Source organism: Paroedura picta, chromosome 9, assembly GCF_049243985.1.
Source record: "Paroedura picta isolate Pp20150507F chromosome 9, Ppicta_v3.0, whole genome shotgun sequence".
NCBI lineage: Eukaryota > Metazoa > Chordata > Lepidosauria > Squamata > Gekkonidae > Paroedura > Paroedura picta.
The window spans coordinates 8,065,956-8,092,811 of NC_135377.1; the positions used below are offsets into that span (position 1 = coordinate 8,065,956).

At 46.5% G+C, this 26,856-nt stretch overlaps 1 protein-coding gene across 2 annotated transcripts in view; it reads left to right on the top strand.

Annotated features, from left to right (window-relative positions):
- Window positions 1–21,040, top strand: part of KCNQ3 (potassium voltage-gated channel subfamily Q member 3) — a 113,733-nt gene extending 92,693 nt beyond the window's left edge. Inside the window, exons 8-16 of one of the 2 annotated variants that reach the window (XM_077351473.1) lie at window positions 2,004–2,102; window positions 3,810–3,829; window positions 6,567–6,623; window positions 13,715–13,902; window positions 14,656–14,758; window positions 16,180–16,311; window positions 16,716–16,817; window positions 18,696–18,780; window positions 20,305–21,040. In XM_077351473.1, coding sequence (XP_077207588.1) covers window positions 2,004–2,102; window positions 3,810–3,829; window positions 6,567–6,623; window positions 13,715–13,902; window positions 14,656–14,758; window positions 16,180–16,311; window positions 16,716–16,817; window positions 18,696–18,780; window positions 20,305–21,033 — 1,515 coding nt within the window. In that variant the 3' untranslated portion in view covers window positions 21,034–21,040. The remainder of the gene's footprint in view (window positions 1–2,003; window positions 2,103–3,809; window positions 3,830–6,566; window positions 6,624–13,714; window positions 13,903–14,655; window positions 14,759–16,179; window positions 16,312–16,715; window positions 16,818–18,695; window positions 18,781–20,304) is intronic. The other variant, XM_077351474.1, reaches the window with a different exon arrangement.
- Window positions 21,041–26,856: the final 5,816 nt, after the last annotated feature.

Genomic DNA, 26,856 nt, shown 5'->3' on the forward strand with positions numbered 1-26,856 from the left:
TGGAACTTAGAATATAAATTTCAATAATGTACAAATGAAGACCATTAATCTCAACTGGTAACTCATTCCTCTGACTTTGGGCAAGGCCAGGCAAATGTCTTTGAGGTCAGGCATGACCAACAAATTGGTGTTAGCCAAAGGCAGGGCTCTCTGGGGAGCATATCGGGAGAGGCGGTTCCTCAGATATGCAGGGTCCAGGCCTCTTAAGGCTTTAAAGGTCAGTGCCAACCTGATCTGAAAATCCACCGGTAACCAGTGCAGCTTCTGGAGGCCAGGTCTACTATGGGCCCTCTGCATTAATGACAAAAGCACTTCTTTCTAAAGACTTGTGCTTAGTGTCTAAAGACACTGCTGCTTTCAATGGAACGATTTGTGCAGGATTGGCTCCAGAAAGAAATAAGGCGGAGATCTCCAATTGGCCCATTGCACAGACACTTGAACATACATTAAGCTGTCTTGTACCAAATCAGGTCATTGGTCCATCAAGGTCAGTATTGTCTACTCAGATTGGCAGCAGCTGTCCAGGGTCTCAGGCTGAGGTCATTCCCATCACCTCCTATCTGAGCCTTTTAAATAGAGATACCAGGGATTGAACCAGGGGAACACCAGGGGAAGGAGCTTGCAGACAAAACACAGTAGGCATCCATGGTGGTCAGCAAGGAGTCAGGACCATGGACAGAGCCAGGCTTCAAGATTAATCATGATAGGACCATGGATAGCTCCTGACAGAGCCAGGCTACAAGTTTCGTGATGCTAGAAGTCAGCACCATGGATAGCTCATGATTGAGCCAGGCCTTTTTGAATCATGATAATACATTACAAACTCCTCCAGTCCTGTCTAAGGTCTTGCCACAAGCACGGCTGATGCCAGGTTTGGGTGGGGCCTGCCCAGGGGCCCTGTCCTCTCTGCCTGCCCCCCCCAGCACCTCTTTTCCTGCCCTGCCATCTGTTGAAACGGCCTTCGTCCTGCAAACCCTCCTCGTAGAAAGCAAATTGCACGTTATTTAGCTGTTGATGTCTTAGCTGGATGCCCTCGCCACCCTGCCAGAATATAAATTTCAATAATGTACAAATGAAGACCATTAAGCTGAAAATCATATGAATCCTACTTTTCTGCTGCAGCTCTAATAAGCGGTGTGAGTTTCATTGCCGCAGCCGCTGGCCATGTTCCGAAACGACTCCGCCAACTCTCTTTTTGGGGACTGCTGATCCCTGGAAACATGCAAAGTGGCCTATTAATTAATTGGCATTAGCATCTCCTGTCAAAAAGAAGAAATTTTTCAGTCCTTGCTAGCACCAGTCCCTCCCTCCCCCCCCCCCCCCGGGAGATTGTGCTAGCCTTTTCTTCAGGCATATAGAAAAATCAGGCTACCTCGGAAGCTAAGTAGGCCCTGGCTTGTATTTGGATGGGAGACCTCCAACAAATACCAGGATCATGGCACAGAGGCAGGCAATGGCAAACCACCTTTGGATATTGATTTCCTTGAATATCCTAAGGGGTTTGCCATTGCTTTCCTTCTGAGTGGCAACGAAGACATCCTCAATTTATGAAATATTCTGGAATTTTAAATTGCATTGTTGTTTTTTTTAATATTGGTTGCTGACCATAATAAATGGATCTGTCGTTCTGACTTCCTCAGTGGTCTCCCATCCAAGTCCTAACCAAGGTCAACCCTGCTTAGCTTTCAAGATCTGCTGAGATCAGGATAGCCTGGGCCATTCATGCCAAGGCGGGGACACCATATTGCTTTCAAGACTAGAGACAGTCAGAGGTGATTTGCCATTGCCTGCCTCTCCAAAGTGACATGGACCTCCTTGGTGGGCTCCCATCCAGTGTCTAACCCAAACCGACCCTGCTTAGATTCCAAGATCTGATGATATGGCCCTCCCAAATCAGTGTCCAATCACATTGCGCATCATGATGTGTTGTTGAACTTTTCTAGGGAAGACTAGCAAAATCAAACGAATGTCGCTGATGATATCATTTCTCTTCCATTCCTTAGGCTGCCTGGAGGTACTATGCTACGAATCCTAACAGGCTGGACCTCGTGGCCACTTGGAGGTTTTATGAATCAATCATATCATTCCCATGTTTCAGGCAAGTCTCCAGCACAGAGAAGTCCCCACTTTGTACAGCTCAATCACTCCCTCTTATCCAAGTAGAACATGAGGAGCAGGAGTCAGCTTTGTCAAAAAAAGGATGGAGCAGCTGGGTGGGCTATTAGTCAAATCCCCTCCCACAGCTGCTTCATATCTTGTGTGTGTGTCTTGGGGGGGCCAGAAGGCATGATATACAATACTGAAATTAGTCTTAGGGCTAAAATTAGCTGAATTTCCAATAGGGGCAATGGCAGATAGAGAAGCACCAGTACCCTGATCCAAATTTTTATTCACCCACCCATCCTTCTCTCTTTCTCCATACATGCAATCCCGTATCATCTATCTATATATCCATCCATCCATCCATCCATCCATCCATCCCTGCATCCTTTTATTCACCCACCCACCCACTCTTCCATCCATCTATATTGATTCATATGGTATCTATCTATCTATCTATCTATCTATCTATCTATCTATCTATCTATCTATCTATCTATCTATCTATCTATCTATCTATCTATCTATCTATCTATCTATCTATCTATCTATCTATCTATCTATCTATCTATCTATCTATCTATCTATCTATCTATCTATCTATCTATCTATCTATCTATCTATCTATCTATCTATCTATCTATCTATCTATCTATCTATCTATCTATCTATCTAATCTGTCTACTCCTGCCTTTCCTCTTGGTTCAAACACTTTCTAGTTGTTGCCTTTAGGGCCAAATGATACGTTTGAATCGACATTAAGGGAATTCCAGGACTGTGTTCAAGTCTTGTCCCAGATCTCCAGGTCCCAAGTGCTTCTTCCTCTTCTGGATGCTCATCGCCATCCGGCTGCTGCTGGTTTCCCGAAGAGAAATCCATAAGGGTTAAATTTGCCAGAAACTGCTTTGGATTCGGAGCATAGCTTTAGCCAGCTGAGGTTGGTCCCAAACATTTTGACGCACCAGGCAGAAAAGCAAATTGTTCCTCCCGGATATTTGTCGACGGAAAATAAAAATGCACCAATCGATTAGGTACCAATTCTCTCTTGTAATATACAAAGGGCTTCCTTTAATTGGATCCCCTCCATTTGCCACTCGAGGAGGCCACCTCACTCTTGCAAATCAGACAGCTTTGTTGTGGTTTAAAAGGGGAAAGGAGGCCTTTTCTTAGCTAGGAAATGAACAGCCGAAGAACGTTGCCCAGCTTCGTGTGATGGTTAGAGTGTGGACCTCTAATCTGGCGAGCCCGGTTTGATTCCCCGCTCCTCCTCCACATGCAACCAGCTGGGTGACCTTGGGCTTGCCACAGCACTGATAAAAGCAGTAGTATCAGGGCTCTCTCAGCCTCACCCACCCCACAGGGTGTCTGTTGTGGGGAGAGGAAAGGGAAGGCGAATGGAAGCCGCTTTGAGATTCCTTCTGGTAGAGAAAGGTGGCATATAAGAACCAACTCTTCTTCTTCTTCAGTAATATCAGGGCTCTCTCAGCCTCCCCTCCCTCACAGGGTGTCTGTTGTGGGGAGAGGAAAGGAAAGGCGAATGGAAGCCGCTTTGAGATTCCTTCTGGTAGAGAAAGGTGGCATATAAGAACCAACTCTTCTTCTTCTTCTTCTTCTACGACTGCCTGTCCTGAATGGCTGAATATAACCCATGTTCCCTTTCTCCTTGCTTTCTTTCTCTCTTCCCGCTTCCCGTTTTCCAATGCAGGAAGGAGCAAGTGGACGGTTCCAGGTATGTAATTAACACCCCCATCCGCTTCATGTCATGCCATTCGTTACACGTTCAGTCCGAGGCACACAAATACAGTCCGCAGACTCTGGCTGGTGGACTAATTACGGGCTAATTATTTCAGCCGCCGTCTTTGTCTGCCTTTCTAATGTGTCGTCTTCTAACAACGAGGGAAAATGAGGCCCTCTCGATGGAATAACCACGGATTAACATTTCGCTGGCTGCCAGAAGTGTCCCGATGATGTATTGCTAGCCAAAGTCCAAGCGGATGCCTCTGATCTTGCGAGATTCGTAAAGGGTTTCATCCCTTCTTTATGCGGGCTTGAGGGAATTAACTGGCGCTAAGGACACCTAAATGGATCATCCCCGGAAGGAAAAAGAAACAAACAGATGTAATTGATTTTTGGCATTGTTCACAGAGAGAAATTAAATAGCCTTAATGATCACGCAACGTTCTGTCGCCTCTATAATGTTCTTCTTGGGAAGTCCAAGGCAGGGGTAGTCAACCTGTGGTCCTCCAGATGTTCATGGACTACAATTCCCATGAGCCCCTGCCAGCGTTTGCTGGCAGGGGCTCATGGGAATTGTAGTCCATGAACATCTGGAGGACCACAGGTTGACTATCCCTGGTCCAAGGCATTCTAGTTCAGTGGGCTCCTGTGTAGCAACTGTGGATTTTTTTTTGGTGGTCTCCCATTCAAGGACTCACCAGGGCCAACCCATCTATCCTTCCACATCAAGTCAAGGGCTCTATTAAAAATAATGAAATCTGCAAATGTGGGGCGGTAAATCTTGCCCTCTCCCCTGGCTTATCTCCTCGGCTCTGTCACACCCTCCCGACAATCTCCCTTCCTGTATCAGAGGCATTCTGGGAGGAAAATCCTTAAAGCAGCAGAAAAACCATGTTGTACGAAGAGGAGGGTGCAGGGTTTCGCTCCCTCCGAATATTCTGCTTTTCTTAAAGAAGTTCTATGCCACAGCACTAATGATATACAATAGTACGGACGCAGTGGGAAACTAATATGGCAATATAAAATATCCAAATTGGACTTATATAGAGTCGTCTCTCTTCAGTTATTCTTTCATTCTTATTTCATACAAGTCCCAGTTTATTCATTTTTGCTACAGCACTAATGATAGACATGAACCGATAGACAAGCCTGTCAAAGCACATGAATCCACCCGTTACAAGGTGGTTTGGTCCTTCAGCTCCACAAATCACCTCTCATCCACCACTCTTGATTTTCTTTAACAATGTGGAGCTTGCCCTTCAGTTTCCAAAGAGGACTCATCACAGAGCAGGCAATTTCTTCCCATGAAATGTCTCCAAGCCTGAGAAGAAGGGATTCTAGGAGTAAATCATTTTGTAACTTCTGATGTGTACAATGCTAAACGTAACCCACAGACGACCTGTCAGCGGCGGTCTTTTTCCTTTGCTTAAGATAATCGAAAGCGTCAGTCCGCTTGTTGTGTGCTCATCCCCTTGCGGTTTTTCCAGATGATTAATGCACTCGAGTACATAGTGTGTTTCTTGCCCAGAGGTGGATTCAGTACAAATTAATATGATGCCTTCTTTCAACATAATAGGATGACATGATAGCCTCGTTACAGAAACGTACCTGTTTGCTGCCTTAAGAAGCTGTCTGGGCCTGTGTTCTCCACAGCCTTCTAAGAACTAAACTGAAGAAGGGGAAAGGGGGGAAAAGTTACAAAACTGTAGGAGAAAGAGGTCCTTTTCTGGGGGGGGTTGACACCAGGTTCTTGAAAGGCAAAACTGGACCCCGGCAGCACCTTAAAAACCAACATTTTCCAGGGGATACGTTTTCATGAATCCAAGCACATTTCATCCATGTGCTTTGATGTCATGTGGTATCTAACAAGGAGAGCTTTGACTCACGACCTCTTGTACCCTGGGGGATGTTAGACGAGAGCTCAGGAGCAGCTTAAAGACTAACAAAATTTGTGGCAGGGGATGAGCTTCCATTTGTGGCAGGGGATGACTTATTCTAATACCTGAAGTAACTGATTTATGGGGTCCAAGTTATGACCCCCCCAAGTAGTCCCCCCCCCCTGAAAGTGCTTTCTGGGGAAATGACAGGCAAAGGTTCAGGAGTGTCACAATACATGTTTCTCAAATTCTCGTCATTTTGGAATCCTAATTTCCAACTAACTAGACCATGGGAAGATTTCAGAAAAGAGGTCGAACAGGAACGTGATCCACTATCCCAGGAAGGGCTGTCAACATAGTCATGTGACCAGTCGCCGCATGTTGAGGGCAACTCAGTGACATCATCGTATTTAGCAACAGTCATGTGACCCAGACAGCTGTTTCCTCTTCCTGTTTTGTGATGAGGCTTCTGTATGAATGGTGACACAAACGGTTTGTCGTTATCATCAGGACTGCTTGACGATTTCAGGTGCCCCATGATGCCATTAACCCAGCCCTAATAAAACAATTTGGAACCCGCTGCTCTAATGTACTATCTCTTCCAAACATTGTTTAATGTGTGTATACTTAGAATCATTCTTTTGTTTAACTAGTTGTCATTGCTCGTCTTGATTGTTACTAGCCGTGTAAGTAACGGCAGACCTGTAAAAACGTTAGTCTAATTTGCTTCTCTTCTGGGGAACGGGAAAATGGATGAAGGGAGCGCATTTGTCCACCGGTTTTGGTATTTTGGATTGTTCCAGGAAAATGAACATTAAACGCTCACACTGACATCTTTTCTCCAATTTGCAGTAATGTCATGTTTAGTAGGGAAGCATTCTTTGGATCAAGCGTCACCCGAAAACTTAGGTACATGCATCTGAGTAACAGCTGAGCCTTTCCTCTACGCTGCATGCTGTCCGTTGCCTGCAAAGCTATCCCCCTTTTTTTTTTCATTTTGGTAATTTTTACTACAGTAGTCCACTACTACCTCCAACATCCCAAGAACCTTAAGGCAAAAAAAAATGGTCTAGCATAAAATGGGGCAATTGACTATGAAATTGATTCATCTTTTTCCCTATGGGAATGCAAGATGTCAGCTACAGTATCGGGTGGCTTTGGATCTGTTGGGCCGATAATGTACGGTGGCCTATGAAGGACACAGGAGAACTCGTATCACCCCTCCCTGAGACAGTGCAAGAGGGTGACATTGCAAGCAAAACTTCTTGGCACGCCCTGAGATTGCCTTTTAGACACTCCCCTTCTTGAAGGACTGGGGAATGGCTGCCGCGTTTGGGGAAGGGGGACATTTTGAAGGTGCTGAGTGTAACAACCAAGGTGGGCTTATTTTCTGTACCCGAGCATAAGACCCCAGAAGGCACGATGTGATGATGTTGGTACATTTGCTAGCAGGGGCTCATGGGAATTGTAGTCCATGAACATCTGGAGGACCACAGGTTTGACTACCCCTGGCCTAGAGGACAACAGCTTGGTCCCCAGTTCTTCCAACCTTTGCTGTCCCTCTTCCATTTAGACCCTCCTCCCTCAACCACCCTCCTTTCCCTGGTTCTTCTTTTCCATTCCCTTTTTCCTGGCCTAACTTTCCTCTGATTGGAATTGAACCCTGGGATACCCAAGCCAGGAATTATGTGGGAAACCCGGAGGCAGGAGCATTGATCGTGCCTCTTCAGTCGACAGGATTTTATCTTCATATGTTTCTTTAAGTACAGAACCCCTGCCCACACCTTGAAAAGGAGCACCGTGGAGAGGAAAGATCTGCTGCCCACCCCTTTTGCTTTGCTGTGGCTGTTTTCTGATTGCAGAGATTTTGGGAAATGGTGGAACATTCTTCTCACCCTCTGCAGTGGTACTCGCAGACCGACATCAACATTCAATCCTGTGTAGAGCAAGCCAGTCTGAGCCCAGTGGGCTCACGCTGGAGTAAACCCATATGGGATTGCATTGCAAGTTGTGAGCTTTTCGGGACAGATTGATGTAGATACTGCCCTGGTTTCCCGAGTATTGCATTGTGTGTGTTGAAAGTGCGACCAAGTCATAGCCAACTTAGGGTGACCCTGAAGGGTTTTCAAGGCAAGCGACATTTGGAGAAGGTTGGCCATTGCCTTTCTGTGCATAGTGACCCTGGGCTTTCTTGGTGGTCTCCCATCCAAATACTAACAAGGCCTGATACTGCATAGCTCCCAAGATGCGACATGATCAGGCTAGTCTAGGTCTATGAGGTAAGAGTAGATACAGTATTGCATTAGTCCGACATCCGTATTTATTTAGTTATAATTTATTTTATAGACCACCAATGAGGGGCTCAGGGCGGTTTCCTTACAAAAGTGTACATTTAAAACTATTTTAAAATGATAAAATACAATTTATTCGGTAGCCAAGTTCAGTAGTTCTGATGGTGCTGAGACTATCCCCTGGAGAGGGAGCCTTGTATGGGAGGGAAAAACATGGAGAGGGAAGGGAGGAGAGGGAGAGGGAGAGGGAGAGGGAGAGGAGAGGAGAGGAGAGAGGCCCATAGTTCTTCTGGATCGTCCCAGTCTCAACCATAGGCCTGGCAGAAGAGTGCCATTTTACAGGCCCTGTGGAATTTTGACAGCTCCGTAAGGGCCCGGATCTTGACTAGCAACTCATTCCAACAGACAGGCGCCAGGGCCACAGAGGGCTAGAAAATATATTGATTATCCCAACCTCATTTTAAAAAATGGGCAGCTCATTGGGAGCGGATCTCTTCCATGTTGAAATATCTGTTTCGCTAATGTAGTAAAAATCAGATGCAAGCATGGTTGTCTTGTGTTTCCAGTTTGGAGGCTGCAACCCCCCCCCTCCAAAAAAAAATTCTGCAAATATGGCCGCTATATTTTTGCTCAATGATTATTGCTTCCCCTTGCCCTCCCCCCCTGAAAGCAAGATGGCCTAGAAACAGGAGGGAGGCATGCTGTGCTCTGCCATTCGGCTTAAGGCTGCCGTTTTATTTTATCTCCCCTCCCCCACACCCATCTCTGATTTGGTTATGAATTTTGGGGATCAAAGATCACAAAGAGGGAAATGTCTGGATTGCATGCTGAGGCAGACTTGCATTTGGCTGTTGCATGAATGGTTCAGAAAACTTCTTCCAACTCAATTGTGCGAACCCTCGGGGCAAAAGTGAGATCTCCACTAACCCCCTTGGTATCTTACTCTGAGCTAACTCAGCAATATTCAGAAACGTGGTGGAGAAATGGCCCTTGAGGACCCTGTGTTAGAAAATGAGATAGGCGGGTAACGTCCTGGCTAAGAATGGGACTAGAAAGAGAGACTGAGCTCAAGACTTCTGCTGAAAGTGGCAGTCCCGTGTCTGGCCTTTTGTGCACATTGGTCGCTCCGCTCCAGGTATCCTATTTCAAAAAAGAAGTCTTGGCCCACTTTAGACTGGGCTGCTTTTGTACTTGCAGGGAGGTTTCACATAGCAAAACATTCAACAAATGGTTATTTTTTTTTAAAAAGCCAGTTTGGTGTAGTGGTTAGGAGTGTGGACTTCTAATCTGGCATGCCGGGTTCGATTCTGCGCTCCCCCATATGCAGCCAGCTGGGTGACCTTGGGCTCGCCATGGCACTGATAAAAGTGTTCTGACCAAGCAGTAATATCAGGGCTCTCTCAGCCTCCCCTCCCTCACAGGGTGTCTGTTGTGGGGAGAGGAAAGGAAAGACGATTGTAAGCCGCTTTGAGACTCCTTTGAGTAGAGAAAAGCAGCATCTAAGAACCAACTCTTCTTCTTCTTCTTCAGTAATATCAGGGCTCTCTCAGCCTCACCTACTTCACAGGGTGTCTGTTGTGGAGAGAGGAAAGGGAAGGCGATTGTAAGCCGCTTTGAGCCTCCTTCGGGTAGAGAAAAGCGGCATCTAAGAACCAACTCTTCTTTTTCTTCTATTTATGTATCCCATGGCATGTGTATAGAGTAGCCAGGAGATCCTACAATTGTGGGGAGCCAGGCAAGGGACGTTTGGAGGTGATTTGCCATTGCCTGCCTCAGCGTCATGATCCGAATTCTGAATACAGGCATTGTAGGACCAGCAGCATTTTTGGTTACTGAGTAAAAGAGCGATTCAATAGTATTTCTTCACGCAAACCCTGAATCGCTGCAGACAAAGTTAGTTCCATGGGAACAATATCCGTTGCAAAGCCCGTGTACGTCTGTGGTATCTACCGGGGTGACCATAACCAAATGCTATAGCTTCATGTAAAAATCTTCCGGGGGCACTTGTTGAACAAAATCATGGGCTTGCATAGTTTGTCCCCAAAGAGAACATGTTGTATAGTCTGGTTCTCCCCCCAAAGAACCAACTGTTCCCCCCCCCCAAAGTTGATTTCCCCCCCCATTAAATTGGAGAAAGGGCTGGGGGAGGGGGAACACACTTTTTAAAATTGTTGCTGTTTTTCTGGGAATCCACGTTTCTATTCTTACACAGCCTTTGGGGCTAATTCTACCTGAACCCCCATACATTTGGAGTCTTCATACTGCAGTGTGGGCTTGATTGCATTTGGGGGGTGATATTTGCACCCCACCTAGAAGAATCCTGGTACAGAGTCTGGTTGGGGCATCATTCAAAAGGATCCATCATGCTCATTATCTTTCCCATGGCAATTTGGGATTCTGTCCCGGTCGGCCCCTTTTCTTTGACCGTTTCCGTACGGAGGGTAAAACGCATGTGTCCTCCTGCTTGCAAGCGCAGGATGGTAAACCTCATGTTTGCAGCCCTCCTCACGGGAGCAGTTCTCTCGTGGACTGAAATTTTCTTCTCCCCCAAACCCCGATATTCATTTTTTAAAGGCACTTACGTGTCGCTATGCAGTTATGCCACAACACAGACACATTTTTAATTAAAAAATTAATGCTTCTGCATTGCTATGGAGAAATGTCAGAATGATAGAGTATTTCCCCCTTTTGGGATTCATGTTTTTTTGGGCTCCATTTCTGTCTGGGTGGATTTGTGAGATGCTGCACATGGTAACTGGAGCCTCAAAGAGTCATTTTGTGTAAACCGTTGGCTTAAAAACAAAGTGCTCAGGACACCTGGATGATCAGGAGAAGGCTGCTTGATTACCCCCCCCCCCCTTTCCCAGTTCATTCCCAATTCCAGAAAACAGAAACAGGACTGTGTTTTGCCTGCCTGGATTATGAGAGGTTGAACATGGTAACTGGAGCCCAAAGAGTTGTTTTTTTTTTGTAAAAGGTTGGTTTAAAAACAAAGTGCTCAGGACGCCTGGATGATCAGGGGAAGGCTGCTTGATCTCCCACCTGCCCCTCTTTCCCAGTTGATTTCCCACCTCCAGAAAACAGATGTGGGACTATGTTTTGCCTGCCACATCCCAAAAAGATCGTGGACACTTTGCAGAAGATTTTATTTTACCTTTGACAATGTAGTTTTGTGATCGCACTGCAACACAGACTGCACCATTAAAAAAATAATAACTCGGAGGAGGAAATGGAGAGGGCAGGACAGGTGTGAGGGCAAGACAATGCTACAGAGACGATCACACCTTTCCCCCTCCATACAGGCTTGCCCCGGTTGCTCACCGATGGGATGCGAGATAAAAAGTGGCAAATCCATTTTTTGTGATTTCCCTCATCCCAAGGCAAATCTGGGCAAAACGTGAGCCAGCCCCTGGACAGGATGCAGGCGACATCATGTGGCGGGGGCTCTAAAACCCACCAGCAATCAGGGGCTGTCCAGAGGCTGATTCTATGTGCGGAAATGGTCTGAATTTCTCACAAGCAGTTAGCATTTTAGTGAAAGTGCCTCCTTCCCACCAGCAGAGGGTGTGGGGCCACCAAATTAATGGATAGAAGAGGCTTGGAATTACATTATAAAGAGCCAAGGCTGAGCTGCAACCTGTGGATTCATTAAGCCTGTTGGATATTGCACACCAGGGCATAATTGCTGACAAAAAGTATCAACACAGCAGACATGTTCAAAGCCCTAACAAAATAGGAGCCCAGCCAATGATGTTTTGGGGTTTAGCTAGCAGAAGCTTTCATTGAATCTTGCACTTCTTGCCACCCCTTAAAGGAGATCTATCCATCATCTATGTATGTTTTATTCATTTATTTATTACATTTATATACTGCCCTCCCCTGCAGCTCAGGGCGGTTTACATTGCAACTTGTGGTGTGGTACAATGTCATCATTTTTGCACATATAATAATTGGAAACACATAATACTTTTGGACATACAACAAATTGAGAACAGTATGAATAGGAGATAGGGTTGCCAGCTCTGGGGTGGGAAATACCAGGAGACTTTGGGGGCGGAGCCAAGAGTGGGGAGGATTTAAGGCACGGAGGGACCTCAGTGGAGTATAATGCTTAAGGAGTTTACCCTCCAAAACAAAATTTGATGAACTTAGGCAGATGGTGAGTGGGTGGGCAGGAAGGGATGTGCCAGTGCTTGTATCTTGTGGCCCTTCCTTGGATACCCAGGGAATTGCTAATTGCCACTGTGAGATGGTAGTTGAATTCCCTCCGGGCCAGGCTGGATTCTGGAGATTTTTGATGGTGGGATCACTTGGGCATGAAATTGGGGGCACTGTGGGTGGACATCTAGTTGTGAGTTCCTGCATTCTGCAGGGGGGTGGGCTAGATGACCCTGGAGTTCCTAGGGTCCCTTCCAACTCTGTGTTTCTATGAAACAGCCATTTTCTCTCGGGGAACTGATCTCTTTAGTCTGGAGATGAGCTATATTTCCAGGGGATCCTCAGGTCCCACCCGAGGACCATCATCCCTATAGTAGAGTACACTTTTTCAAACTGAAGAGCCCATGTCCAGTTCTGGCATCTCCAGTGTGAGGATCCCAAGTAACTTGTGTGGGAAAGAAGGCACTGGAGAGCCAGTCGGAATGGGACGGACTCCGCTAAATAGACCAGTCGTCTTGCTCAGTATTGTAGACTTGATACTTGGGGAGCCTAGTTGCAGAAGCCTGGCCCTTTCCCACTTTCTCTACCCCCAATTTGTCAACAAAGAAACCTAACTATCTGTTTTCACTTTTCCCTGCTCTCAAAAGCTGTCAGGTCATCCAAAAGTAGTTCTTCATTGTGATTACCAACTCTGAGTTGGGGAATTCCTGGAGGTTTGAGGGTGGAGCCTGAGAAGGGGAGGGTTTGGGACCACTGCATGACGGAATGTTGACCTTGCTTCTGTACCATAACCTACTATGGGGTGGACCTGCCTTCACACCACTGATGCTATCAGTGCTGCTATTTGAAAGTATTTGAACGGTTGTCACTTGGAGGAGGACAGGATGCTGTTCCCATTGGCTGCAGAGGAGAGGACACGCAGTAATGGGTTTAAACTACAAGTACAACGATGTACACAGTCAGAGTAGTTCAGCAGTGGAATAGGCTGCCTAAGGAGGTGGTGAGCTCCCCCTCACTGGCAGTCTTCAAGCAAAGGTTGGATACACACTTTTCTTGGATGCTTTAGGATGCTTAGGGCTGATCCTGCGTTGAGCAGGGGGTTGGACTAGATGGCCTGCATGGCCCTTTCCAACTCTATGATTCTGTGATTCTGATTCTGAGCAGGGGGTTGGACTAGATGGCCTGCATGGCCCTTTCCAACTCTATGATTCTGTGATTCTGATTCTGAGCAGGGGGTTGGACTAGATGGCCTGTATGGCCCCTTCCAACTCTATGGTTCTATGCTATCACTGGGATGCTCAGTAGCTGAGCTTGGTGTTACCTGGCTTGCTTTTCATGTCTTATTGGGGTCAATCTGAAGCTCCCCACAATCTGTGGATAGGGGACTCGATACCTGAAGCTTCAGGAATATTGCTGACTATTGTGTTCTCCTTGATGTATCATTTTATCAGTGTGTGTGTGTGTGGGGGGGGGAACTGTTGAAATACAGCTTGGCGTAAGTCGGCATTCAGCAAGGGGGGGAAAAATGATCCCTTTTCCTTATTTTTTTAGCCAAAAGCTGGGTCTCTTGGATCGGGTTCGTGGTACCAATACTAAAGGAAAGCTATTTACCCCTCTGAATGTAGATGCAATTGAAGAAAGCCCTTCTAAAGAATCTAAGACTGTTGCCTTGAATAATAGGGAGCGTTTTCGTACGGCGTTCCGAATGAAAGCGTACGCATTCTGGCAAACTTCTGAAGGTAAATGATCTCCCGCTTGTCTTTCTCTTTCCTGAACCCCCTACTGATTAGAGTTGAGATGAAGCATTGCATGGGTTTTGACTGTAACAAAAGTTCTGATGCGTTCGCTTGGGATTGCTTTAGGATGCTTAGGGCTGAACCTGCGTTGAGCAGGGGGTTGGACTAGATGGCCTGTATGGCCCCATCCAACTCTATGATTCTGTGATTCTATGATTTTAAATGTTAGGATTTTCATGGCCTTTGAGGGGCAGTAAAGAAGCCAGGGCTCCAAGATCACTGCAGATGGGGACTGCAGCAAAGAAATTAAAAGACGCTTGTTCCTGGGGAGGAAAGCTATGGCAAATCTAGACAGCATCCTAAAAAGCAGAGACATCACCCTGCCAACGAAAGTATGTCTAGTCAAGTATGTCTTCTGGCTGTGCCCCTCCCTCCGGTCTCCAGGCTCTGCCTCCAGGAACCCCAATACTGAAGAATGCTTGGGTGACAAAGTTCTCATCAGCCATAAAGTCTTGATCATGCACCGGGGGTGTGCAATGAGGGCCCAAAGAGAGGCTCAGGGTCATACCCCCAGGGTCCACCTAGACCTCTAGGCATCCTTGAGAACTTCCGACAAGTAGCTATCCTGCCTGTAGGTGTGATCTCCCCCATATGCTCACTGTACACTCTCCTGAATCTAACATCAAGAGCATTCAGCACACATTGACCTTGTTCTGTTCACTTCTACCTCGGGGTGCTTGCCCCCCACTCTTTTAGATGCTGGAACTGGGGATCCTCTGGCAGAAGACAGAGGGTACAGCAATGAACTCCTCACAGAAGACATGATCCCCACACTGAAGGTGGTCATCCGAGCTGTCAGGTAAATTTTGTGTACGTCGTCCTTTCTGTTTGCCTTCTTCAAAGAGCTTCAACCCTCAGGAAGGTCGGCTGAGGGCCAGCTTGGTGTGGTGGTTAAGAGTGGCAGCGTCTAATCTGGAGGACAGGGTTTGATTCCCTGTTCACCCGCATGCAGCCAGCTGGATGACCTTGTACCAGTCACAGTTCTCTCAGAGCTCTCACAGCCCTGCCTACCTCACAAGGTGTTTGTTGTGGAGAGTGGCAATTGCAATGTAGCCTTCTGGGTGATCCTGGGCCAGTCCCAGTTCTCTCAGAACTCTCTCAGTCTCACCTATCTCACAGGGTATCTTTTGTGGGGAGTGGAAGGGTAGGCAATTGTAAGCCGCTTGGAGACTTTGTAAGCCTCTTTGACCTGGAGCTCAGAGCAGAGGGCTTGCTTTTCCCGGTTTCTTCTCCCAACAAACCTGTGTATGAGCTAGCCTGAGAAGTGTGACCAGCCCAAGGACACCCAAGGAGCTTCCACTGAATATTTAAATGGTCTTGGAAAGTTGTCCCTCACATCTTTCTTTTTCTCCCCACCTCCATGGATTTGGCTGCCAGCAGGGGTGGGAAGGAGGGCGTGGAAATATCTTGAGGGTCACCTGCTGCTGGCCCTTCACTGTAGACCAGGCTTTCTCAACCAGGGTTTTGTGAAACCCTGGGTTTTCTTGGAAACCTTGGAAGGTTTCTCGAATGGGTGGGAGTTAATTCTTTATATATATTTTTTAATGTGTTAAACATTTATCGGGTGGTCTGACCATATATATTCATGTCGACCTGCTCCATCCTCCCAAATTGGCCAATGATGGGCCTGGAGGGGTTGAGAAGGGGAGAGGTTCTGGATGGGTGCGTCCATAGCTGTGCTTCCCCATCATATTCTGCACAATTGCCCCGCTTCTGTGGCTTCTCAAAGGCTGAGGAATGTTTCAGGGGTTTCTGAATGATTAAAAAATAGAGAAAGGCTACTATAGCTATTAGGCTGGATACAGGTAGGGCTGCTATTTTACCACCTGCAGCAGGGAATCTGTCACCCAAGCTGTCACTCCTTTGTCCAGAGGAGGAAAATAACTTTGAAAAATCCATGTTGGTCAACAGCTCTCCCCCATGACTCTGTCCCCCAATATCTGCTTGGTATTCGGCCGTGTCTTCAGTCTGGATCCATCCAGATCATGTCTGCCAACTCCAGGTCCACACTATGTTGACAGTTCCCTCTACAGGGAGCCCTCATTGTCTTTCCTTATGTTCTGCTCTCTCCCAGGAAGCATCCTTTGATGGGGACCACTGGGGGGAGAGAAGCAGGAGAGTTCCATTCTGCCACTGGAAGATTTAGTCCCGATCCAACCCCTTTTCTTCACGAGAACATCCAAGGAATCCCTAATGATCTACATGGTTTTCTTTCCCCAGGATACTACAGTTCCGCCTCTACAAGAAGAGATTCAAGGAGACCTTGAGGCCTTACGACGTAAAGGATGTGATAGAGCAGTATTCAGCGGGACATCTAGACATGCTCACCAGAATCAAATACCTTCAAGCAAGGTAAAAGGCTTGCTGTATGTCGTGGACTAAAATTGCACTGAGCTTTTAAACAGACGAGGTTAGCTTGCATTGGATCTGGCCACTGGTAAGCCACATAGGGACCCAAAGTGACTTACAACATTCTCCTGGATCCATTTGGCCTTGGGGTGAGGGCAGGCAATAAATGGAATGAACAGACTAAGGAACAATGAACTCACAAAGGAACCAATGAACCGTCAAACAAACAAAGTGATGAATGAATGAATGAATGAATGAATGAATGAATGAATGAATGGAAGGAAGGAAGGAAGGAAGGAACTAACTAGCTAGCTAGCTAGCTAGCTAGCTAACTAGCTAGCTAACTAACGAACTAACGAACTAATGAATGATGGTTCTTTCATCTGGTCCATTTTCTTCTCTTTCAGAATAGATATGATTTTTGCTCCTGGACCACCATCTACTCCCAAACACAAGAAATCTCAAAAGGGAGGGACATTCTCTTACCCTTCGCAGCAACAGTCTCCAAGGTGAAGTTATCCTGCTTGTAGTTCATTGGTAACACCCATCAAAGTTTCTGTTCTTTTATTTCACCCAGTCAGTTCCAACAAGGTGAAGGCAACAGGTACTGACTCTGAGATTCTGCTGCTGTCTAGCTGGGGGGAAACACATCAGTGCTGGGTCAGCTCTGGGAGACTTGGTAATCCTTGCATGGCAACGGACGTGTAAGCTGACAACACCCCACCTAAAAAGGATGCTCTTTGGTCTTCAAAAGCATTATGGGTAATAATCTGTCAGCAATTGAATGGAGAACTATGATGAGTAGTAGTTACATTAGACGGACGCACAATAGCTAGGAAGTCTGTTGTTTAAGTGCAGAATCCTGATGAGCTTTGGACCGCTCAGAAAGGAAGCCAGATAGCTAGTTCAGTGCCTCCCTGATTTGGTTGGGTTGAATCTGACTTCTTTGGTGCAGAGCTTTAGAAGCAGATTTGGCTCTTGCGTATGAAAAGCTTTGCTTTTCCAGTAGGGAAGGAGAGAATGGTTTGGCCCTTCCCTTACCTGTTTTCCATATATGGTCTTGGTTGGAACGTGCCCCTTTGCCATCTCTGTATTCAAGAGCAATTGAACTGCTCAGTCTTATGGATTACAAGAGACATGTCCAAGTTGGCCATCCTGACCTGGATGGCTTAGGTTATCGCAGTCTCATCAGGCCTCAGAAGCTAAGCAGGATCAGTCCTGGTTAGTACATGGATGGGGGACCACCAAGGAAATCCAAGGTTGGTACATGGAGTCAGGGACTGGCAAACTGCTTCTCTTGCATTGAAAACCCTACAAAGACACCGTAATCTGGTTGTCTTAAATTAACTTGATGACGTTTTCTATCCTCACAGCTAGAGGCCTGAGTCATCTACTATTTGAACAAATCATTTGGTTTACAGGATTCTTTGGCTTATTTCAATAATCTGGCTTTCAGTTTGAAAGAGGGAAGATATTAGGTAGGCCTGACTGATGGACGCTGGCCTATTTGCAGTTCAGTTGGACATGAAATAGCCTTAGATGTTGAATTGGGGGGTTCAGAAGGGCAATAACCGTGGGGACCAGGCAGACATACAAATATCAGCATCACATGGCTCTTTTGCCAAAAAGGTATCTCAAACCTGCAGAACAAATTTTGAGTCCAATGGAACTTTTAAGGCCCAAAAAGTTTTATTCAAGTTGTGAGTTTTCATGTGAACAGCGCACTTCATCAGATAATGAAATGAAAATAATCAGACCACCTAGACAAGGAGAAGGTCAGCCATGAATGAATACATAGCACAGCCTTTCTCAGCTTTTTTTTGCTGCTGAGAAAGCCCTGAAACATTCTTCAGGCTTTGAGAAACCCCAGAAATGGCGCAATCGTGCAGAATATGGTTGGGAAGCAGAGCTGTGGACACGCCCACCTGGGGCTCCTCTCTTTCCCACTTCCTTCAAGCCTATCACTGGTCATTGTGGGAGGGGTGGGTGGGTCAACATGACCATATATGGTCATACCACCCAATATGTATTTTGAAATATATTTAAAAATTAATTAACATCCACCCATTTGGGAAACCCTTCCAGGGCCTTCAAGAAACCCCAGGGTTTCACGAAACCCCTGGTTGAGAAAGCATGACAATAGCACAATGAAGATGTTTGTCATATACACAGTCCTGGCAGGAATAACAAACAAAGGTCATAGCATCATCTTTTGTGTGGGTTCATCTCTGGATCGAAGAAACTTTGTCAGGCCATAAATATGTCAAGATGAAAGATGCCTTCCCAATTGTGGGACCGGGGAGTCATTAAAAGAGAACTTTCAGTGAACGGTGAGGTGAGAGGGAGGGTTTTGCATGCACTTAAACTGGACCATTCTTCCCTTTTAGGAATGAGCCGTATGTAGCCAAAGCATCCACAGTAGACCCCGAAGACCAAAGCATGATGGGAAAATTCGTCAGAGTCGAAAGACAGGTACAAATCCTCGGCTTTTGGTGTTAATTTTTTCCCCTCCCCTTTGGAATTTTGTTTTGTTTTTGTAGTGACAATCTGGTCCAGTTGTGATTGGCTGCTTACAGTGCAATCCTAAACAGAGTCAGAGGTAAAGGTATCCCATGTGCAAGCACCGAGCCATGTCTGAACCTTGGGATGACACGTTCCAGCGTTTTCATGGCAGACTCAATACGGGGTGGTTTGCCAGTGCCTTCCCCAGTCATTACCGTTTACCCCCCAGCAAGCTGGGTACTCATTTTACCGACCTTGGAGTTCGATCCCAGCAGCCGGCTCAAGGTTGACTCAGCCTTCCATCCTTCTGAGGTCGGTAAAATGAGTACCCAGCTTGCTGGGGGGTAAATGGTAATGACTGGGGAAGGGAATGGCAAACCACCTCGTATTGAGTCTGCCATGAAAACACTGGAGGGCGTCACCCCAAGGGTCAGACATGACTCGGTGCTTGCACAGGGGATACCTTTACCTTTACAACTAGATACTCCGAGTCTCTCCTTGGCTCAATCTGCACATGTTGGATAACGCACTTTCTTTTACGATATAAATTTGTATCAATAATTTCAATGCAACCAAGAAGAAAAGGCAGAAATCGAAAGAACAGTATGATAGAAAAGAAAGAAAAGAATAAAAGCACAAAGAGCAGGCCTCATCACAGTCATTTGCGATAGATTTTGATTTCTGTCCTCCATCTCAAAAGACATCCCTTATTCATTCAAATTTCTATTTTATATCTAAGTATCTTTAAATATCTTGATATAAGAATGCCATAGGAAGGCATGTTGCATGTTGAGTGTTTATTAGAAGTTTGTGGCCCATAGCAGTGGAAATTTGCCACAGAAAAGGTGGTCAAATAGGGGTGAAACAACCAGCTTGCATTGTGAATCTTCTCTACGGGAAGCATACCTGGTCTCGACCAGAGACGAAGCCTTCTCGGTCCTGGCCCCCACCTGGTGGAAGGAGCTCCCGGAAGAGCTGCGGGCCTTGTGGGAGCTTTTGGCCTTCTGAAGGGCCTGCAAAATGGAGCTCTTCCGCCAGGTCTATGGTTGAGACCAGGGCAGTGAGGAAGATTGGTTTGGAGTTCCTCCTGGCGTTAGGCATTAGTTAGGCCATTACCGTCTTGGCTCCTTTCCCCACTAATCACTAGAGGTTTGTTGGGGGTTGGATGATTGAGGAATTCCGCTACGTATGTGTCAGGTTTGTTCTACGATTTTGTCCTGTTTTTAATGGGGTTTTATTGGGGGGTTTATTGAACACTTTGTAGCCCACTCTCGGGAGTGGCAGGAAATAATAATAATAATAATAATAATAATAATAATAATAATAATAATAATAATAATAATAATAATAATAATAATGTGAAATTCGAAAGAGGAAGCCCTTACCCCTTTTCCATGCTACCAGAGAAGCACATTTTGAATCGTTGGTGGAAAAATCGTTGGTGGAAAAACCGAATATTCATCCTTCTTTATTCTGACGCTCGTTCTCCTCCAGGTTCACGACATGGGAAAGAAACTGGATTTTTTAGTCGACATGCACATGCAACATGTAGAGCAGCTCCAAGTCCAGGTCACGGAGGTGTGCCCGTCTAAGGATCTTGCATCCCTCGCTGAGGATAACAGATATTCCGAACTGAAATCCATCATTTACAAATACTCTGAGCCTTCCATTCATGAATTGCCTCCAAGTTTCCACCAAGTTCCGGTGAACAAGGTTCCTCCTTATGGCTTCTCCACACAGACCCATGGGAGTGGTCCACTTTCATTGCCCTTTCCCAGTCAAAACTCTGGCCGATTGCCAGCCACGCCTTTCTCAACTTCATACCCGGAGAGGCCGACCGTTTTGCCTATCCTTACCTTCATGGACCGTCACGTTTCCTACCAGTCACCTCCAGGCGACCTCCGGAGTCCCCACACAGAGAGGATCTACTCAAGGCAGAAACACAGCCTAACGAGAGACAGCGATACTCCGTTGTCCCTTCTCTCCGTCAACCATGAGGAACTTGAACGTTCACCAAGTGGATTTAGCATCTCCCAAGACAAAGAAGATTTCCCTTTTGGGCCAAATGGTGGGTCAAGTTGGATGAAAGAGAAGAGGTATTTAGCAGAGGGAGAAACGGACACCGATACTGACCCATTTACGCCCAGTGGCTCTATGCCTCTGTCTTCAACGGGGGATGGGATTTCTGATTCGGTATGGACCCCTTCGAACAAGCCAGTTTAAAATTCTCCGGGTGGGGTGGGGTAGGGTGGGGTAGGGTAGGGTGGGGAGTCACTGGCTGGCTTCTTCTCATAATGTAAACATAAACTTTGTATATCTCACTATATGCCCAAAGCTTCCTAGCTCAAAAATCAAACAACACACACATACACACATACACACACACACACACCAATGGCTGCACTGCATGCTGGTATTAGTGGTAGTCATTCCGCACCATTTCATATGGCTGATTAAACGCGGTTTTGTTCATGCTGCCAAAACTAAGCAGCTTAGTTCTGAGCACTGTTTTGCATGACTTTACACTATTAAACGGTACAGACAATTACTTTGGTGGTTTGACAATAGCTAAAGCGATATTCTTCGGCATAAGCGACGGTTGGGTCAATGCCGGACAAAGACATATGAGTGGTACATGCTACGTTTTTGTAAGCAGAGCAAAAAATCAAAAAAACCTTATTTCCAGAGCAGATGCCCTTTGCAGAATATATATGTATGTTTACAAAATCGTCCCCATAATCTAAAACAGGGGTGGGCAAACTGTGGCCCTCCAGATGTCCATGGACTACAAGTCCCATGAGCCCCTGCCAGCGAATGCCACAGTTTGCCCACCCCTGATCTAAAACCTTGGTTCTCCATTCAACCCTTGCTGTTCTAATCATGTGTCTTAATGCTCTTCACCTAAACCTTCATTAGTTTTATGATTGTGGATGTTCCTTGTGCCCTTCTGATACCTGAAGTCACTTAGATGTGTAAAGCCATAGAATGCGGGTGTGCTGAAATCCCAATGGATTCAAGAGGACTTGAGCATTTTTAGGTGTTTCAATGGGGCTTATATATTCCCGACACTCTCTGGATTGTGCCAATTCTTCCGTCACAGATGAGCTCGGATCATTCTGACCTCATTGCGTCTGAAGCATTTTGATCCTCATTTCATTTCCATTGATTTACATAGTAATTTTTTTGTGTGTGCCCGTAACCTTCTCTGGATTGCAAAGTTCTACTGTCGTGCGTCTGAAGTCACAATGCAGACTTTACGGGAACAGGGATGTTGGACGCAATTTATGCCTATGTTTTATGTAGGGAATTTATGTCGAGCATGATGCGGAGACCGGAATCCTCAAATGCTAGGGCAGGGGTAGTCAACCTGTGGTCCTCCAGATGTCCATGGACTACCATTCCCATGAGCCCCTGCCAGCAAACGTTGGCAGGGGCTCATGGGAATGGTAGTCCATGGACATCCGGAGGACCACAGGTTGACTACCCCTGTGCTAGGGGACATATCATTGTCTCCCAACAGTGAGCCGCCACTGGCTGATTAACCGCCAGTCATGTGCCTACAATGCATTCGGATTTTTTGTGTTCTGCTTCAACTTTCCCGTGTGATTAATAAGGAACCCCTGTTCCAGTGACGGGAAATGTCCTGCCTCCCAAAATGGGAATTGGCCATGGATGTCTGGAATTCTGTGATACTTGAGCACATAACTGGGCTCTTACGGTCCATGGATGTCAATGGGATTCTCGTGCACATGGTGGCATGCACCCCGCCACAGTCTTCAGAAAAAGTGGTTGGCGATTTCCACTGATTCCCCTATCCCCCCGCAGACCCCACGTTATCCCTTATGTCGCTCCTGAGGGTCTTCTGGCCCTCAGGAGCAAGATTTCAGGAAGCTCAGTCAGCTGCAGCAGGAAACAAGGGCCACGGATGGGCCAATGGCAGATCTGTTATCCATGATCAGTGGTTAAGAACAATTGTTTGCTGTCCAAACTAAGCATGCATTGAGGGGCATTCTGTCCAAGTCTACGGCATTTCTTCCTTTTTATGTGCCCCGCAGTTCTTAAAACTTTTTGGCTATTCTCCCGAAACAGCCTCGTTTATGGATTTTGAGGATTGGGCCTAGTCATCTTCCAATTCGGTTCTTACAATGGGATCTCTATAGGGCAGGGATCCTCAACCTGTGGTCCTCCAGATGTTCATGGACTACAGTTCCCAGGAGCCCCTGCCAGCATTTGCAGGCAGGGGCTCGTGGGAATTGTAGTCCATGAACATCTGGAGGACCACAGGTTGAGGATCCCTGCTATTATAGGGCATGGGCAGGAAAACAGTAGCCAACTGCAATAGAGCCATACTTTTGACGACTCCTTTTACTGCAAACACAAAATTTTAAAAATTAAACTGCCGTTGAACACAGCAGGGGTTCCGCCTTCACACGGCTGTGGTTCGGTTCTTGGTTCCCAGGACGACAGGATTTCAACTTGTGCGTTGCACAAAGGGACTAACCACCCCGGTATCTCCCAGGAAACAGTTTTGACAGTTTTTCTGTGGATGATATGCAGAAATGAATGGCTTAATTTCCCCGTGCCTCAGTTTCCCCATCTTTAAAATGGGGCTGATTATACCTCACCGTGTAGGATTGCGTTGAGTCTCCATGTGGGTTTGTGACTGTAAAGCACTCTGAAATCCTCAAGGGAAAGGCATGTAACCTTCCTCCTTCTAGATCCATGGCCTGTACCTTTCGGGACTTACTCACATGATTGTTCAACAAAACAAATAATCAGAGTCCAGTCGCCCCTTTAAGACCAACAAAGATTTGTTCAAGGGGTGAGCTTTCGAGTGCAAGCCCTCTTCCTCAGACTATGAACTGAGTGCTTGCACTCGAAAGCTCACCCCTTGAACAAATCGTTGTTGGTCTTAAAGGCGCCACTAGACTCTGATTTTGTTTTGTTGTGCTGCTTCACACCAACACGGCTACCCACTTGACATGATTGTTGTGAGGGGATAACACTGGTGTTTCTTTATTCTGTGCTTGGGGGGTCATGTGCAGGCTTGCAGAGGAGTAAGGCCCACCTGTTACGAATGTGTAAATCATTGTGCATAGAAGAGGAGAATCTATACCTGTCTGAAGATGACTTGCCTAAATTCCCACTGGGACCACTAGGATTGTTTGGAGAGCACTGGATTGGATCCAACTTTTTTGGGGTCAACCTTAACCGATTCTCTTCCTTAATACATCCCCCATCGCATATGGCTTCTGTCCTTGCAGCTCCCATGATGCCCAGTATCCCAAGCACAATAATTTTACTGGTCATTACCACTCCACCTTCTTTTTTCACCCGCAGTGAAGCTGGTTGGATCCAACCCCCTGTTCTGTATGATGGAGATGGATCATGGAGAGCCAGTTTGGCGTAGTGGTTAGGTGTGCGGACTTCTAATCTGGCATGCCAGGTTCGATTCTGCGCTCCCCCACATGCAACCAGCTGGGTGACCTTGGGCTCGCCATGGCACTGATAAAGCTGTTCTGACCGAGCAGTGATATCAGGGCTCTCTCAGCCTCACCCACCCCACAGGGTGTCTGTTGTGGGGAGAGGAAAGGGAAGGCAACTGTAAGCCGCTTTGAGCCTCCTTCGGGTAGGGAAAAGCGGCATATAAGAACCAACTCTTCTTCTTGTTCTTGTTCTTGTTCTTGTTCTTGGTTTGGCCATGCAAAGAATTCTGGGAATTAGCCCTCTTGGCAACATGCTGTCCTCTGGAATGACGTGACTGACATCGTAAGGGCATTTGGCAAATGGTTTCATGTATTAAAGAGATGGAAAGAAAATATCTATAGTATGTATAGGATATTGGTTGACCTTGTGATTGTGGGTGTCGTGTTACACGATGTAAGAAACCACTGTGTTAAGTCCAAATCCTGGGTTGGATCCAGACAGCTTTTCTGAAAAAAGAGAAAGGGTCTCTTTGGACAACCCATTAAGGTTTTGCTGGGGATTGTGGGATCTACACAGACCAAAGCCGTATGGAAGGGGGGCTGCAGAATGGAGGGGAATTAGGTGAGCTTTGCATGCAAAAGCCAACTGGATCCAACCTTTTAGAAATATGGCTCATTTAAATTGAATCAGATGGTTTCTCCTGTGAACTGTTGTGGGCGTTATGCTCCATGATCTTGGCCTGTAGACTCCTTTTTGGCTGACAAAGAATGTTACATCTCAGCTTTTTATCTTGGGGACACTGTTTTGCTAGTGTAAGAACTTGTCAGATGAGGGTGAATATAATATTATTGTGAAGAAAACCAGAAATGAGAGGGAAAAAAGGATTGATGTAACTATGATAAGAGGGCAAATGTCCTCCTTTATCTCCCTTGTACATGGGAATATATATAATATCTGTACACATTATAGGAAAAGGACCAAGTGGCACCCAAATCCCGTTTTATGTAGAATTCGTTAGTTGTTCATCCGAAACAACAAGCAGAAAAGAACCATTGTCAGATTTAAAAGATGCTCTAGATCAGGGGTAGTCAACCTGTGGTCCTCCAGATGTCCATGGACTACAATTCCCATGAGCCCCTGCCAGCATTTGACTCCTCCTGCTCTAGGTTGATATTTTAATTGCAGATGCATGCAGCGCATGCAAGAACAGATTTGGGCAGCACAAGGAGGAGGCAGTTCTCTTTTCCCCACGCCAACCACGAAAGGTGTTTTTCTCTTTTGAGGCAGCAATAAGAGGGTGATTCCGTTTGTTTTCTGTCCACAACCAAAACCACACAAACTATTCCGTACGCTGACTGAGAGCCGGCTTATCGGGTGCGGCTTTCACACCGAGTCTGTTTGAAATCTCGGTCTGTGGATGCCATTCTCGGAACAAAATGGCCTCCCTGATGCTCTCGGCATGAAGTTTGGCTTTGCTGAAAGAACAGTCGAACCAACGCCAGGGGAGCTTTTAAACAGTATCTATCTTGGGCTAAGCGTCGTAAATACAGTGACACATCAGCTAAACCGCACTGCCACTTTAGAAACCAGGGACAATTGCAAGAGCGGCATTAATTCCGTGCCGTGACGTGAAAGGTGTTCTTGTTTGAGCGGAAACAGCCAAACTAAACTCTTTCTGTTGTCCGGAAACTGGATGGGAATCTCGCCACATAAACGGAGGGTTTCCTGGTTCGCTGTGATCAAAACATTCGTGTGAGGACTTAGCCCAGTGCCAAAAGGGTGCACTTCACTAACGTTTTTTTATGTGTCTTCTGAAAAAGATGCGCGTTTCATGATGAGTGGCCCACACCCCTTTGCGAAAGGGGGCAAGGGTCTTTTGCAAAGGGGTTGATCTGCAGTGGGAAAGCAAGCACAGCTCCATTGCTAAAGTATTTGGACCTTTGCTCCACTACCTTGACTGTTTGGGGGATAATGTGGGTTGGAGTGTGCACGGATAATTATTATCCATGTGGAGCTCACAGCCAAACCCCCATCAACCTCCACTCTGTGCCTGGTCAGAGGTGGGCCTGATCTTGGGTTGGACTGCTCCGTCCTGATTAAAAGGGAAAGCTTCTGGTACAACACAGATCAGGCTCCGAATGTCACGTGGGCATTCCCCTTTAATGCAAACACTTTGGGCTTTCCCCAAAGGGGGTGGGGAAGGAATCCCTTACATGAAAGGAGGCAACGTTAACATCTAAATCAGGGGTAGTCAAACTGCGGCCCTCCAGATGTCCATGGACAACAATTCCCAGGAGCCCCTGCCAGCAAACGCTGGCAGGGGCTCCTGGTAATTGTAGTCCATGGACATCTGGAGGGCCGCAGTTTGACTACCCCTGGTCTAAATGAACTGCATCAAGGCGTTTTCCAAGCTGACTTGGGAATTCGGACATTCCCTTTACGGGAAAGAAACTGGTTTGGTTCATGCTCCTTATTTTGCCCTCGCAGCGAACGACATCTTCGTTTTCAGCTAAATGGCACATCGAAATCTGCCAACTGTGGTTTGCGCTTGCCCTCCAGATTAGCCCACAGGTTCACTTTCGGCAAAATTCAGTAACCCCCTGCTTCTGATGAAGCCCA